At 39.4% G+C, this 14,936-nt stretch overlaps 1 protein-coding gene across 1 annotated transcript in view; it reads left to right on the plus strand.

Annotated features, from left to right (window-relative positions):
- The window catches only part of SLC17A8 (solute carrier family 17 member 8), a 67,458-nt gene extending 55,680 nt beyond the window's left edge, over positions 1-11,778 (plus strand). Inside the window, 3 exon segments of the mRNA XM_017887246.1 lie at positions 1,318-1,428; positions 9,272-9,399; positions 11,433-11,778. Coding sequence (XP_017742735.1) covers positions 1,318-1,428; positions 9,272-9,399; positions 11,433-11,777 — 584 coding nt within the window. The 3' untranslated portion in view covers position 11,778.
- The last annotated feature ends 3,158 nt before the right edge of the window (positions 11,779-14,936 follow it).

Consider the following 14,936-nt stretch of genomic DNA (forward strand, 5'->3'; position numbering starts at 1 on the left):
AATAATAATAATAATAATAATAATAATAAATAAATAAATAAAAAATAGGGGATGAGAGAATTGATTTGGGCATATTGCATTTGAGGTACTGTAGGACAGTTGTGTGGAGATGTCTGGAATCAGCAGTCTCCAAATGAAGCACCACTAATTGTCTCTTGCCCGTCCTAAGGCATTCTATATACTTGGAAATGATATAAATATCATTCTGTCTGCTGTTAGCTGAACTTCTTTTTTCGGGTGAGAAGAAACTTCATAATTTCCTCATATCTTTTTTATTTTATTTTGCTAGACTCACTTATTCAGAATGAAAGGAACAGAAAGTACTTTTGTTCTGCAATATTTTCTGTGCAAAATCTCATGTATTGTTTGTTGTTGTTGTTTAAGAGGCCTGAGAGCTTGGTGAACTTCTGAAATAGAAAATTTTGACTTTTGCTTTGCAAGTGGTGAAGTGCTGTGTTTATTTTTTCTTGTTTGTTTCAGATATTTGCTACAGCTTTCTGGTTGCTTTTGGCAACAAATATTAGAGTGTTGTCATTTTACTTTCATGGGAAAGGCCATAACTAGTCAAAGGGGAATCATTACCACAGTTATATAGTAGAGTTTTAGTATTTAACAATGGTAGGGGCAATTACCCATGAAGCAACTAATAAATAACATCCCTCATCTCAGGAGCATCACTGGAACCTATTGGGACCGTGTGGTGTTCAAGGTGCACCGGAATAATGTTAGAAAGTTTGCGAGCACCCAGGGAATATTAGCAGTCATGTAGTCACGAAATACCTGGGTGGCATTGTAATCTCTGTACTAGAATGCAGGTCTGTGGGGGAACAGAAAACCAAACACCGCATGTCCCCACTCGTAAGTGGGAGATGAACAATGAGAACACATGGATACAGGGAAGAGAACATCACACACTGGGGCCTGCTAGGGGGCAAGGGGAAGGAGAGCATTAGGGCAAATACCTAATGCATGTGGGGCCTAAAACCTATATGATGGGTTGATAGGTGCAGCAAACCACCATGGCACATGTATACCTATGTAGCAAACCTGCACATTCTGCACATGTATTCCTGAACTTAAATCCCAGAACTTCAAGTAAAAAAAAAAAAAAAAAAAAAAAAAAAAAAAAAACTAAAATTAAAAAAAAAAAAAAAAAAAAAAAAAAAAAAAATTCCAGAACTTAAAAAAAAAAAAACACAAACAAAATAAATTTAGGTCTGTGGAATTATAGGTTAGTTCTTATTTGATAAATAAATGAACTTGGATTGACTGATATGAAAATGACATTTTGTTTTCCCTTGCTGTTTCCACTTGCAGGTTTTGGCATGGAGGCAACCTTACTCCTGGTGGTTGGCTTTTCCCATACCAAAGGGGTGGCTATCTCCTTTCTGGTGCTTGCTGTAGGATTTAGTGGCTTTGCTATTTCAGGTAATGTGTCCTTTGGGTTTCCAGGTCTTGACGATAGATTCAACAAGTCCCAGGAAGAAGGAAGGACAAGGATATTGTAGCACCTTCTTTCAGGAACCAGTCCATTCTCAGATAGCAGGACCACTGCCCAGAGAATGTCATCTAGTGGGGTGATTTTGTAAGATCACTGAGAACTGGGCTTGGGAGTTCAGTTAAAGTGGAATTTTCCTACTTACCTTGTTATGGGAAAAGACACAAAGCGCAGATGACCCTTCTGAGATATGAGCAGAGGCCCAAGCATATGTCCTGGGTGAAGTGGACTTACATACTTTAGCACCATGTCACCCTACCTGATAGAGGCTCCTGTGACTTTTAAAGCCTTGCCTCTTGCTAAAGAACTGTGAGTATCATTACAGTCATAGAATCAGAAGCTTTTTTAAGAGTGAAAACCTTCTTTAGATTTTGTCTACTCCATTACTTTCATTTTCCAAACAAGAAAATGTGGGTCCAGAGAGAGGAAGTGACTTTCTGAACCAGGTAAAGCTGCTAAGAATAATGACAGTGATGATATGAGCTAGTGATGACCAAGCACAGATTCTGTGCCAGGGACTGTTCCATGCGATCTGCGTGTATTAAGCCCTGTCTCTCTCACAACTACTCTGCTGGGTAGCAGTGCTGTTACGATCCCCATTTTACAGGAGCAGAAACCGGTCTACTGTATGTGAGAGAGAGGCCAGAGGGCAATCATATCAGAAGCTTCCTATGCAAAACTGGGCCAAAGGGTGAAATTTAGTTGTTCGTCTATCTTTAAAACATTGTAATAAGAAATATGGTTACTGGCCGGGTGCGCTGGCTTATGCATGTAATCGTAGCACTTTGGGAGACCGAGATGAATCCATCACTTGAGCCCAGGAGTTCGAGACCAGCCTGGGCAACATGGCAAAACCCATCTCTACAAAATTACAAAAGTTAGCTAAGTGTAATGGCGCACACCTGCGGTCCCAGTTACTCAGGAGGTTGAGGTGAGAGGATGACTTGAGTCTGGGAGTTGGAGGTTGCAGTGAGCTGACTTCGTGCCACTGCACTCCAGCCTGGATGACAGAGTAAGACCCTGTCTCGAGATAAATAAATAAATAAATAAATAAAATAAAATAAAAAATGGTTACTTAAAGAAAATTTTACATATATTGCATATATCTCACAACATTGTGAAGCAAGTAGTAGTATATCACTACGTTACTGATTTTCACTATTTTACTAAAGCTCAGAAAATTTAATACTTTCCTAATGTCACACAGTTAGTGGCAGAGGAAGGATGCCAGTACACTTCTGTGTGGCCCAAAGGCTATGCTCCTTCCATTATTCCAGGTTGCCTCAAATATCAAATAGTGTTAGTGTCCAAGAATAGAAAATATGGAACCTCTGGTCTAAACTGCCCTAAGACAGGGGCTTGTATCTGTCAAAATAAATAGAGCTGATGAATAGTTAAATTAGAAAATAAAGTAAAAGTCTAAATTAAAAGTAACTTGCAGCTAAGTAATTCGGTTTAGAGATGCATAGATCTGGGGTGGGGTTTGAGGCCCTCTTTACTACTTACTATTTATAAAAGAAAAAAATTGCTAAATTACGAAAACTCTCAAGCTTCAGTTTTCTCATCTAGAGACTGGAGAGATGAAACAGCAACTCATAGGGTTGTTGGGAGGATAAACTTAGATAATTCATGCATTTCCTCGCACTTCTTGTGGGCTGGGTGTTAGTCTTAGCACTGGGGATATTGCCGTGAATGAATGAAAGAGTCCATCCCCATAAAGTTTGCATTCTAGTGGAAATATTTATTCAAATAAAACCTTAGCTTTATTTATTTGAAGCCCTTAGCACAGTGCCAGATGCATAACAAAATTAACGAGTGTTCACCATTATTGTTCTATTAGTACACACACCAGCCCAGTGCTTCTCAAAGAGTTATGTGAAATCACCATAGGATATTTCAGAATGCAGATTCTGCCTTGGTAGCTCTAGAGTGGAGCCTGAGATTCTGCAGTTTTAGTAAGCTCCCCAGCGCTGCTGCTGCTGCTGCTGCTGCAGGGCAATCCACACTTTGAGTAGCAAGGGCACAGCAATCACGACTTGCTTCCAGTAGGATGCTAAGGAACGCCTTCCCTTGATGACTTTGTGAGCAAAAGAGATCCATATCCTGTTCCCAGAGATACTGAAATGTTCAAGCTCATATTGCTTCCTTTCCCCGATTGCCAATTAAGTCACAGTCTGAAGGAGAGAAACCCAATACTCCAAATCACAGAAGCTGCTTTTTTTTTTCCTTTTTTTTTTAGACAGGGTTTCTTGCCTTGTGCAGTGGCTCATGCCTGTAATCCCAACACTTTGGGAGGCCGAGGCAGATGGATCACCTGAGATCAGGAGTTCGAGACCAGCCTGGCCAACATGGTGAAACCCCATGTCTACTGAAAATACAAAATTAGTTGGTTGTGATGGTATGTGCCTGTAGTCCCAGCTACTGGGGAGGCTGAGGTTGCAGTGAGCCAAGATTGCACCACTGCACTCTAGCCTGGGTGACAAAGAGAGATTCTGTCTCAAAAANACTTGGATTGACTGATATGAAAATGACATTTTGTTTTCCCTTGCTGTTTCCACTTGCAGGTTTTGGCATGGAGGCAACCTTACTCCTGGTGGTTGGCTTTTCCCATACCAAAGGGGTGGCTATCTCCTTTCTGGTGCTTGCTGTAGGATTTAGTGGCTTTGCTATTTCAGGTAATGTGTCCTTTGGGTTTCCAGGTCTTGACGATAGATTCAACAAGTCCCAGGAAGAAGGAAGGACAAGGATATTGTAGCACCTTCTTTCAGGAACCAGTCCATTCTCAGATAGCAGGACCACTGCCCAGAGAATGTCATCTAGTGGGGGTGATTTTGTAAGATCACTGAGAACTGGGCTTGGGAGTTCAGTTAAAGTGGAATTTTTCCTACTTACCTTGTTATGGGAAAAGACACAAAGCGCAGATGACCCTTCTGAGATATGAGCAGAGGCCCAAGCATATGTCCTGGGTGAAGTGGACTTACATACTTTAGCACCATGTCACCCTACCTGATAGAGGCTCCTGTGACTTTTTAAAGCCTTGCCTCTTGCTAAAGAACTGTGAGTATCATTACAGTCATAGAATCAGAAGCTTTTTTAAGAGTGAAAACCTTCTTTAGATTTTTGTCTACTCCATTACTTTCATTTTCCAAACAAGAAAATGTGGGTCCAGAGAGAGGAAGTGACTTTCTGAACCAGGTAAAGCTGCTAAGAATAATGACAGTGATGATATGAGCTAGTGATGACCAAGCACAGATTCTGTGCCAGGGACTGTTCCATGCGATCTGCGTGTATTAAGCCCTGTCTCTCTCACAACTACTCTGCTGGGTAGCAGTGCTGTTACGATCCCCATTTTACAGGAGCAGAAACCGGTCTACTGTATGTGAGAGAGAGGCCAGAGGGCAATCATATCAGAAGCTTCCTATGCAAAACTGGGCCAAAGGGTGAAATTTAGTTGTTCGTCTATCTTTAAAACATTGTAATAAGAAATATGGTTACTGGCCGGGTGCGCTGGCTTATGCATGTAATCGTAGCACTTTGGGAGACCGAGATGAATCCATCACTTGAGCCCAGGAGTTCGAGACCAGCCTGGGCAACATGGCAAAAACCCATCTCTACAAAAATTACAAAAAGTTAGCTAAGTGTAATGGCGCACACCTGCGGTCCCAGTTACTCAGGAGGTTGAGGTGAGAGGATGACTTGAGTCTGGGAGTTGGAGGTTGCAGTGAGCTGACTTCGTGCCACTGCACTCCAGCCTGGATGACAGAGTAAGACCCTGTCTCGAGATAAATAAATAAATAAATAAATAAAATAAAAATAAAAAATGGTTACTTAAAGAAAATTTTACATATATTGCATATATCTCACAACATTGTGAAGCAAGTAGTAGTATATCACTACGTTACTGATTTTTCACTATTTTACTAAAGCTCAGAAAAATTTAATACTTTCCTAATGTCACACAGTTAGTGGCAGAGGAAGGATGCCAGTACACTTCTGTGTGGCCCAAAGGCTATGCTCCTTCCATTATTCCAGGTTGCCTCAAATATCAAATAGTGTTAGTGTCCAAGAATAGAAAAATATGGAACCTCTGGTCTAAACTGCCCTAAGACAGGGGCTTGTATCTGTCAAAATAAATAGAGCTGATGAATAGTTAAATTAGAAAATAAAGTAAAAGTCTAAATTAAAAGTAACTTGCAGCTAAGTAATTCGGTTTAGAGATGCATAGATCTGGGGTGGGGTTTGAGGCCCTCTTTACTACTTACTATTTATAAAAGAAAAAAATTGCTAAATTACGAAAACTCTCAAGCTTCAGTTTTCTCATCTAGAGACTGGAGAGATGAAACAGCAACTCATAGGGTTGTTGGGAGGATAAACTTAGATAATTCATGCATTTCCTCGCACTTCTTGTGGGCTGGGTGTTAGTCTTAGCACTGGGGATATTGCCGTGAATGAATGAAAGAGTCCATCCCCATAAAGTTTGCATTCTAGTGGAAATATTTATTCAAATAAAAACCTTAGCTTTATTTATTTGAAGCCCTTAGCACAGTGCCAGATGCATAACAAAATTAACGAGTGTTCACCATTATTGTTCTATTAGTACACACACCAGCCCAGTGCTTCTCAAAGAGTTATGTGAAATCACCATAGGATATTTCAGAATGCAGATTCTGCCTTGGTAGCTCTAGAGTGGAGCCTGAGATTCTGCAGTTTTAGTAAGCTCCCCAGCGCTGCTGCTGCTGCTGCTGCTGCAGGGCAATCCACACTTTGAGTAGCAAGGGCACAGCAATCACGACTTGCTTCCAGTAGGATGCTAAGGAACGCCTTCCCTTGATGACTTTGTGAGCAAAAGAGATCCATATCCTGTTCCCAGAGATACTGAAATGTTCAAGCTCATATTGCTTCCTTTCCCCCGATTGCCAATTAAGTCACAGTCTGAAGGAGAGAAACCCAATACTCCAAATCACAGAAGCTGCTTTTTTTTTTCCTTTTTTTTTTAGACAGGGTTTCTTGCCTTGTGCAGTGGCTCATGCCTGTAATCCCAACACTTTGGGAGGCCGAGGCAGATGGATCACCTGAGATCAGGAGTTCGAGACCAGCCTGGCCAACATGGTGAAACCCCATGTCTACTGAAAATACAAAAATTAGTTGGTTGTGATGGTATGTGCCTGTAGTCCCAGCTACTGGGGAGGCTGAGGTTGCAGTGAGCCAAGATTGCACCACTGCACTCTAGCCTGGGTGACAAAGTGAGACTCTGTCTCAAAAAAAAAAAAAAAAAAAAAAAAAGGAAATGGGAGAAAAAAAAATATTTTTTAAAAAAAAAAAAAAAAAAAAAAAAAAAAAAAAAAAAAAAAAAACATTAGACAGGGTCTCGCTCTGTCACGCAGGCTGGAGTGCAGTGACATGATCACGGATCATTGTAGCCTCTGCCTCCCATGCTCAACTGATTCTCCTGCCTCAGCCTCCTGAGTAGCTGGGGCTACAGGCATGTGCCACCATGCTTATATATATGTGTGTGTGTGTGTGTGTGTGTGTATATAAATTTATTTATTTATTTATTTTCGAGACAGGGTCTCACAATGTTGCCTAGGCTGATCTTGAACTCCTGGCCTCAAGTGATTCTCCTGCCTCGGCCTCTCAAAGTATTGAGATTATGGGCATGAACCACCACATCTGGCCTTCTTGCCACTTTTTAAACATGATTTCATTTAATCCTCATCGCAACCTTGATGAGAAGGGTATTGCTATATTCACTTTATTGGTGGGGAAACCAAAGTGTGGTTTAACTTGCCCAGCGAAGTGACTGGGAGTGTGGAATAAAGGTCTGTTGGTCCCAGCAATGACACTGTGGGAGGGATTGTGGCCACGGGGGCAGTAATTCCTTAGGATCTACTGTCTGCCAACTTTTAAAGGAATAAACATGGATGCCAGGGAAGACTGACAGGCACAATTTAGGAGCTGATTATGGACAAGACTACTGAGATAGATGAGGTTAAAAATAGGCAAGGAATGAGTGATGCTTGTTTTGGGAAATGTCCTATACAGAGAAGACAGATTCTCTCAGTTTGTGCGTAATTTTTTTCATCTGCTATAAAAATCTATCAATATCTCAATTTCTCAGTGATTTCCCCTCCTCCCCAAATGTCAAGATTGTACAGCTAGAAACCTAAATGGCTTTTCCCACATTATCTTTAGCTGAATGCAGTTGCCCAGGCTTTGTATCAGAGCATAATACTCAACAATCATATTAATTGCTTCTTATCTCTGGATTCTTTTCTAATAAAGTCTTTATCACATTCAAATCAATGATAAGATTAATGAACTTGCAGCTGTTTTATATTCTGATCATTTGGCACATTGACCTGAAAGAGAAGCTATGTTTATCATTACCAAAAAGTTTTCTCAAAATTTCTCCCCGAAGGGAGGTAGAAAAGACAACCAACCAATGTGCCAAATTAGAACAAAAAATATTTTAAGTCCTATTTTCAGTTTTTTTGCACAGAATAGAGAAGTAAAAAGCAAAGCAAAGGAAAACAAAAAGATGAATAAAGCCTACAACTCCTTGCTATAATTTCAGTAGGTGAAGGTGGTAATTAATTTAGCAACTATTTATTGAGTGACTACAATGTGCCAGGCACTTTGCTAGTTCAGGGGAGATGGTGGTAAACAAGACGGATGGCTAACCACCTGTAAAGAGCATGCAAGTTGGTTTACATGTCTATGCACCGTGTAGTTAACACACATTATTTAACTTAATTCCTACGTCAATGTTATAAGAATCGTTATGCCATTATATAGATAAAGAAACTGAGGTTCAGGAAGTTTAGATCGTTGGTCTAGGCTTGTATCTCAATTAAGCTACCAGAACTGAAGTCTGTCTGATTCGAACATGCAACCCTGCAATATATTGACAACGTCGGATCTCAGTTTGCTGCAACTTCCGCCTTCTGGGTTCAAGCAATTCTCCTGTCTCAGCCTCCCAAGTAGCTGGGATTACAGGCATATGCCACCAGGCCTGCCTAATTTTTGTATTTTTAGTAGAGGTGAGATTTTGCCATGTTGGCCAGGCTGGTCTCAAACTTCTGACCTCAGGTGATCCACCCACCTCGGCCTCCCAAAGTGCTGAGATTATAGGCGTGAGCCACCATGCCCAGCCAGCAGCATTATCTTTTGATAGAAAACCTCAAAGAGAGGGAGTTACTTGGCAGTGGCAGCAGAAGGTAGTAGTAGTAGTAGTGGTAGTATAGCTTCGATATTTGCTTCACATACCTATTTCCCCTGAGTCTCTATCACTCTATCACTTTATGGAGTGAGTAGTAATATTATCCTCATATGGGAGATGAAGAAACAAAGGCCCCCAAATTACTTGTTTACAGAGAAGAAATAAGATTCAAGTCCAGATTTACAAACTCCAAATCCAGTAGGTGTGTGAAAGTGTTTTGTAAATTGCAGAGGTTCTCCCAATGTTTGTGCAAATGTTTCATTAAAAAGCACCATTTTCATTTTGTGAAAATGTGGCCATGTGGCCAATAAGGTAGGCTTACTCTTGGCTGCCTTTTAGGAGTAAGTCAAGGGCAGGAGCGGGAATATTATAAAGCAAGCTTTGGTCTCGTCATACTGCATATGACTGCATGATTATTTACTCTGAATAAATATGATTCAGTCTTTAGGCTTTTCAATATTGCGCCAAACACCGTATTTTGGAATTCAGAACCTACAAGGTGTATTTGGAATTCTGTTCTTGACTCTGATTTTGAGGTTTTGGCTTCACTGTAGGTTTTAATGTCAACCACCTGGACATTGCCCCCCGCTATGCCAGCATTCTCATGGGGATCTCAAATGGAGTGGGAACCCTCTCTGGAATGGTCTGTCCCCTCATTGTCGGTGCAATGACCAGGCACAAGGTAAAGGTCTCCTTTGTGGCTGTGGGTTACAGTATCAGAGGACTGGAGCACTAACACAAACTTGAGATTTCAAGGCTCTACCGCAGTCTGTAAATGTGTATGTCCTTGACCTTGACTGAGTCAGCTGAACTTCTTTTTTTTTTTTAATTTTCTTCTTCTGATTTTCAAATCATTGCTTATCAATGGCACCAAGGCTAATTGTTGTTTTGTTCTATGTTTCTTCAATTGAGGAATAAAAATCTGGGGAGAGGGGTATGGGCCTTAGAAACTGTTTAGAGACACAAAGAAGAAACTGAGGCAGTCAACTCGGGATAAATGAGTTACTGAAGATTGTTTTCTTATTCTCAATGATTAAACTTTATAACCTAATTCTATCCATTGCTTAGCATGTTTCAGCATGAAAAGATGAGTGCTATTCTACTTCCTTGTTAAGAATAAAATAAACAGGACATTAATAACCTACCCAGTTGTTACTGAGCCTTTGTGAATTTAGACTAGGGTGAGTGGTAGAGGCAGATCCATCCAGAATTCAACCACAGCCCACGTGATTTCTTTATCTTTGTCACTGAAACGTCTCAAGATGCTGCTTTCTGCAAATAAAAATTCTTTGATACCATGGGACTTTTTTTCCCTCAACTACTTTCTTAGTTGGATTGCCTATTACAAATATAACTTCAGAAGTTTTTTCAGCTTCCTGCAGAAGAAAGTGTGAGAGGGCCGGGTGCGGTGGCTCACGCCTGTAATCCCAGCACTTTGGGAGGCCGAGGCGGGCGGATCACGAGGTCAGGAGATCCAAACCATCCTGGCTAACAAGGGGAAACCCCGTCTCTACTAAAAATACAAAAAAAAAAAATTAGCCGGGGCGAGGTGGCGGGCGCCTGAGTCCCAGCTACTCAGCGAGGCTGAGGCAGAGAATGGCCGGTAACCCCTGGGAGGTGGAGGCTTGCAGTGAGCCCAGATAGCGCACTGCACTCCAGCCTGGGGACAGAGCGGGAACTCTGCCCTCAAAAAAAAAAAAAAAAAAAAAAAAAAAAAAAAAAAAAAAAAAAAAAAAAAAGTGTGAGATAAATTTTCTTACCTTTTAGACAAAAAGAAGGTAGAGATTTTATAGGCAGTGAATTCATGTTTCTCCCTCTCTGTTCATGAAATTATACGACTGATAACCTGACTATTACATCCAAGATATCTTCCCTCAACCTTAGACACAAATTCCCACTATTTTTTGACATACATTTTTTTTACACTGAAAATATGATTACAAATAAAGTTCTTGCCAGTCAAGGGTGAGAACTTTAATGGCTCAAATATTGTTATGTATCCAACAATAAGCAAGAAGGAGAATTCTGATATTTAAAATGGCGGGTTCCTAAAACAAGTTTAATTTAGCTGACTATGTGAAGGGAAACCCCATTTGAGTATTCAAAAAGCTATGCAATGGTACTGCATGTATTAATATTTTTATGTGCTGTTTATTTTAAAATGTATTTTCGTGCAATCCCAGCACTTTGGGAGGCCGAGGAGGGCAGATCACGAGGTCAGGAAATCGAGACCATCCTGGCTAACATGGTGAAACCCCGTCTCTACTAAAAATACAAAAAAAATTAGCCTGGCGAGGTGGCGGGTGCCTGTAGTCCCAGCTACTCGGGAGGCTGAGGCAGGAGAATGGCGTGAACCTGGGAGGCGGAGCTTGCAGTGAGCCAAGGTGGTGCCACTGCACTCCAGCCTGGGCGACAGAGTGAGACTCCGTCTCAAAAAAAAAAAAAAAAATGTATTTTCTAAATTAAAAAAAATTCATATTTATTGTCATGTCTAACTTTTATATTCATTGTAGTCTTAACTTTCATTTTTTAAGTTTTTCTTTTAAATTAGGTTTGAATCCTGGATGGTGCTTCTGACACACATCCTCCCTCCCAAGGAACAGAGCATTGTCTTCCAAATGGGCAGGTGCTTTTTCCCAGTAGAGGCCTCCATGACATACTGGTAATCTCTGGTTTTAGTTAAAACATTAATTGGCACTTTATTTCCTTATTCAGACCCGTGAAGAATGGCAGAATGTGTTCCTCATAGCTGCCCTGGTGCATTACAGTGGTGTGATCTTCTATGGGGTCTTTGCTTCTGGGGAGAAACAGGAGTGGGCTGACCCAGAGAATCTCTCTGAGGAGAAATGTGGAATCATTGACCAGGATGAGTTAGCTGAGGAGACAGAACTCAACCATGAGAGTTTTGTGAGTCCCAAAAAGAAGATGTCTTATGGAGCCACCATCCAGAATTGTGAAGTCCAGAAGAAGGAATGGAAAGGACAGAGAGGAGCGACCCTTGATGAGGAAGAGCCGACATCCTACCAGAATGAAGAGAGAAACTTCTCAGCTACATCCTAATGTCTGAGGGGCACTTCTGTCTTCTCCTTACTTTAGAACCAGAAACTATCCATACCTATTGCCTTTCTTTTAGCCCAGCTTGTCAGAAGTCCAAATATGGGGAGGGGAGAAGATCTAACCAGCAACAAGGAAAAGAGAAATACTATCTTTCAATGACACGTATAGGTAAGGAGCTGCGCTCAGCTGGTAACATAGTTGATAATACATACTTTTTGAATTGACAGTTGACCCTTCTCTCAAAGAGCTGAACTTACTCAGAAGGGAATGACTAGATGAAAATGGAGACAATACCATGTTGTTCAAAGAAACATTGAAGGAAATGGGGATGTTTGGCCAGAAGGACTGTAAACACTAGCAGTAGCTGCCACCACATCTCTAGGGTAGCCATGCAGAGGAGGGTTTCATATTCCCAATAAACCCCACGTTGTGGCAGGTGCTTTATAAACACTCTTATTTAATCTCCGCACCTTTATGACACACATTTCTTATCCCCATTTTATAACCAAGGAATCTAAAGCAACAACAAATGAACTTGCTCAAGGTCATCTGCCAGGGTCAGTGCTGAGATTGTTGAAGCTCCCAATAGGTGGCAGTTTTTGGGAAGAAGATTTCCATTCAGTGTAGGGAAGACATTTGTAATAATGAAAACTGACAATGGAGTAATTGTGAGTAATTCACCATTTTAGCAGGTGTCAGGGAAGGGAAACATTTGGGTTGATGAGGCAGAGGGGATTCAAATGTGTGAGAGGCTAGATTCAAAGACCCTCAGTGTTCTATGTTATCTGAGGAGTCAAATGGTTCTGTGACTCCATAGTCTTTAAAGTAATAAGGGTCACAGACTACATCAGAGATTCAAATAGTTTTTTTTAAAGAAAAGCTAAGCAAGAGAGCCAAATTTTTAGGAATCTGATGGTCAAAATGGCTGAAAGCAGTAAACAAGAGTTTGATTATTAGATTTCAACTTTCCATAACATTAAGAATGTAGCTAAATGATGTCCCAAATTACTTGTAAACTTTTAAGACATTTAATAATTTAAGAAGTAGGTTAATGTGTTTTCTTAGGTAAAATTCTCCTGAAATAATTTTCTAATTAAAAAAATGTATATCTTTAGCCTTCTCTGCTGGAGATTATAATAGGAAGTTTCATCAGATTATACAAAATTATGATTTTGTATCAAAAGTATTCATGATAACTCTATTTGGAATGATATTCAGGGAAATCACAATAATATAGCAGTAGTTATACAGGGAAATACTACAATGAAAACATTTGGGACAATTAGACCTACAGTTACTATTGAAAAATTCACCTTTGATTGCATAAGGCAATTACATGGATACTTTTAGATATATTTAAATTTTTAACGTTGACATCTAGAGGGTTATTTGAAAATAAAATTATTTTCCTGTTCATTGATTTTGAAAATTTTATTTCTACTTTCGGAAGAAAGATATAATATGGAAAAATTATAGATTTATTTGTAATTTATTATTGTAGGGTGTTTTTTTTTTCTAATTTCTCCCACATGTATTTCTGGTCCCCAGTAATACTAGCTGAGTTGTAGTGTATTTTATAAACGGAATAATCTTGGGGAAAAATTGCGACTCTTCATTAAATAATATTCTTTATGTCATTAGCATACAATTTATGTTAGTAGACATCTTTAAATCTCTTTAATGAGTGAATCCATGCAAGCCCCATAGAACAGTTCCTAGCATGCAGAAAATGCCCAGGTAAATAGCTGTCATCATCATTATCATCTTTTAACATTTTGGGGGACTTTCCAATTGAAAAGAAAACATGCTATGTCATTTTTATCCATTATCCCTGGAACTTATTGTGAAAGTTGTGCTGTTTGCTAAGTAAAATAAAAAATAAAAAATTAGCAATTTATGATAGCCAGTGTTTTATTTTGTGTGTATGTTAATAAAGTCAAATAATTGTATTTTAAACACTCATGATAATCCTTAGGGTAGTATTATACATTGTGACACAAAGTTGTATTTATCGCATCATTTGAAGTTGGTGTCATGTGCAGAAAATCCACATTTTTCCTGTAACTTGCCCTTATGATATGTATTTTTAAAAAATGAAATCATGGATCAATGTGTTAAAAACTAGAAAATACATTATTTTGTTGTGATGGGTTTTTCTCTGTGTAGGTTGCAATGGATAAATAATTACATTTTAACACCAGACAGATGCCATTTGCAAGTCATTGTACATTTTGCTGCAAATGTCCATTTGTAGGTCAACTCATGGATGCAAACCGTGGATTCTAGCAGGAAGGGAAGGAGGCCTATAGGTGCAGGGTTCTTGAGACAAGAAAGATCTGATGATCCTTTCCAAAAAATCAAAGTTTTGGAAATTCCTTAATATGCCAAGAAAAGTAAGTATTAAAGAAATAATGGCCCATTTGTATCCCTGTCTGGATGTTAAATTCAACAGGTAAAAATTGGAATCTACTATGTGTATTTGTATTTCACTCTGCCTCCTCCCAACCCCAATAAATCTTTTTCTTTCTCTATTTCTTATCTCACATTATCCTTTTGCTCAAGCTAGAATTCTTAGAGTCGTCCTTGACTTAAAATTTTTTCCCCTTCTCTCTTTTCTCTGCCAAGTTCATGTAATTTAATTTTCAATCTGTAGATCTATGTCTTACATCAGCTTGGGAAAACTCTCTCCATTACCTCTTAATGCACTGCTTTTGCTTCATTCTCTCTCTCCTGTTTTTCTAGGCATACAGTTAAATGTATTCTAGACTGTATGTAGGTATCTGACCACCTGTTTTGTATTTTCCAATGCTTTGCCTCTTTATATGTCATGCTGGATATCTTCTCCTGACTTATTTTTCAGTTCTTTATCTCTCTCTTCAGTGAGGTCTAACCTGTAAAAATCCATCCATTGTGTTCTTAATCTTAGTGACTGTATTTTCAGTTCTAGAATTTTTATTGGTTCTTTTTCGTTTCTGCTATGTCTTTTAAAAAACATTTCCAGCTCCTTGCTGAAATTTTCAATACCATATTTTATTTTCTGGGACATAGTAAGCTAATGGTTTTAAAGTCTGCTCAGTGCCAATATTTGGAGACCATGTTAGTCTCTTTTGTTGTTGTTGGTTTTTTTTTTTTTTTTTTTTTTTTTTTTTTTTTTTTTTTTTT

The sequence above is a fragment of the Rhinopithecus bieti genome, unplaced genomic scaffold (genome assembly GCF_001698545.2).
Source record: "Rhinopithecus bieti isolate Rb0 unplaced genomic scaffold, ASM169854v2 scaffold_15133, whole genome shotgun sequence".
NCBI classification, from domain to species: Eukaryota; Metazoa; Chordata; class Mammalia; order Primates; family Cercopithecidae; genus Rhinopithecus; species Rhinopithecus bieti.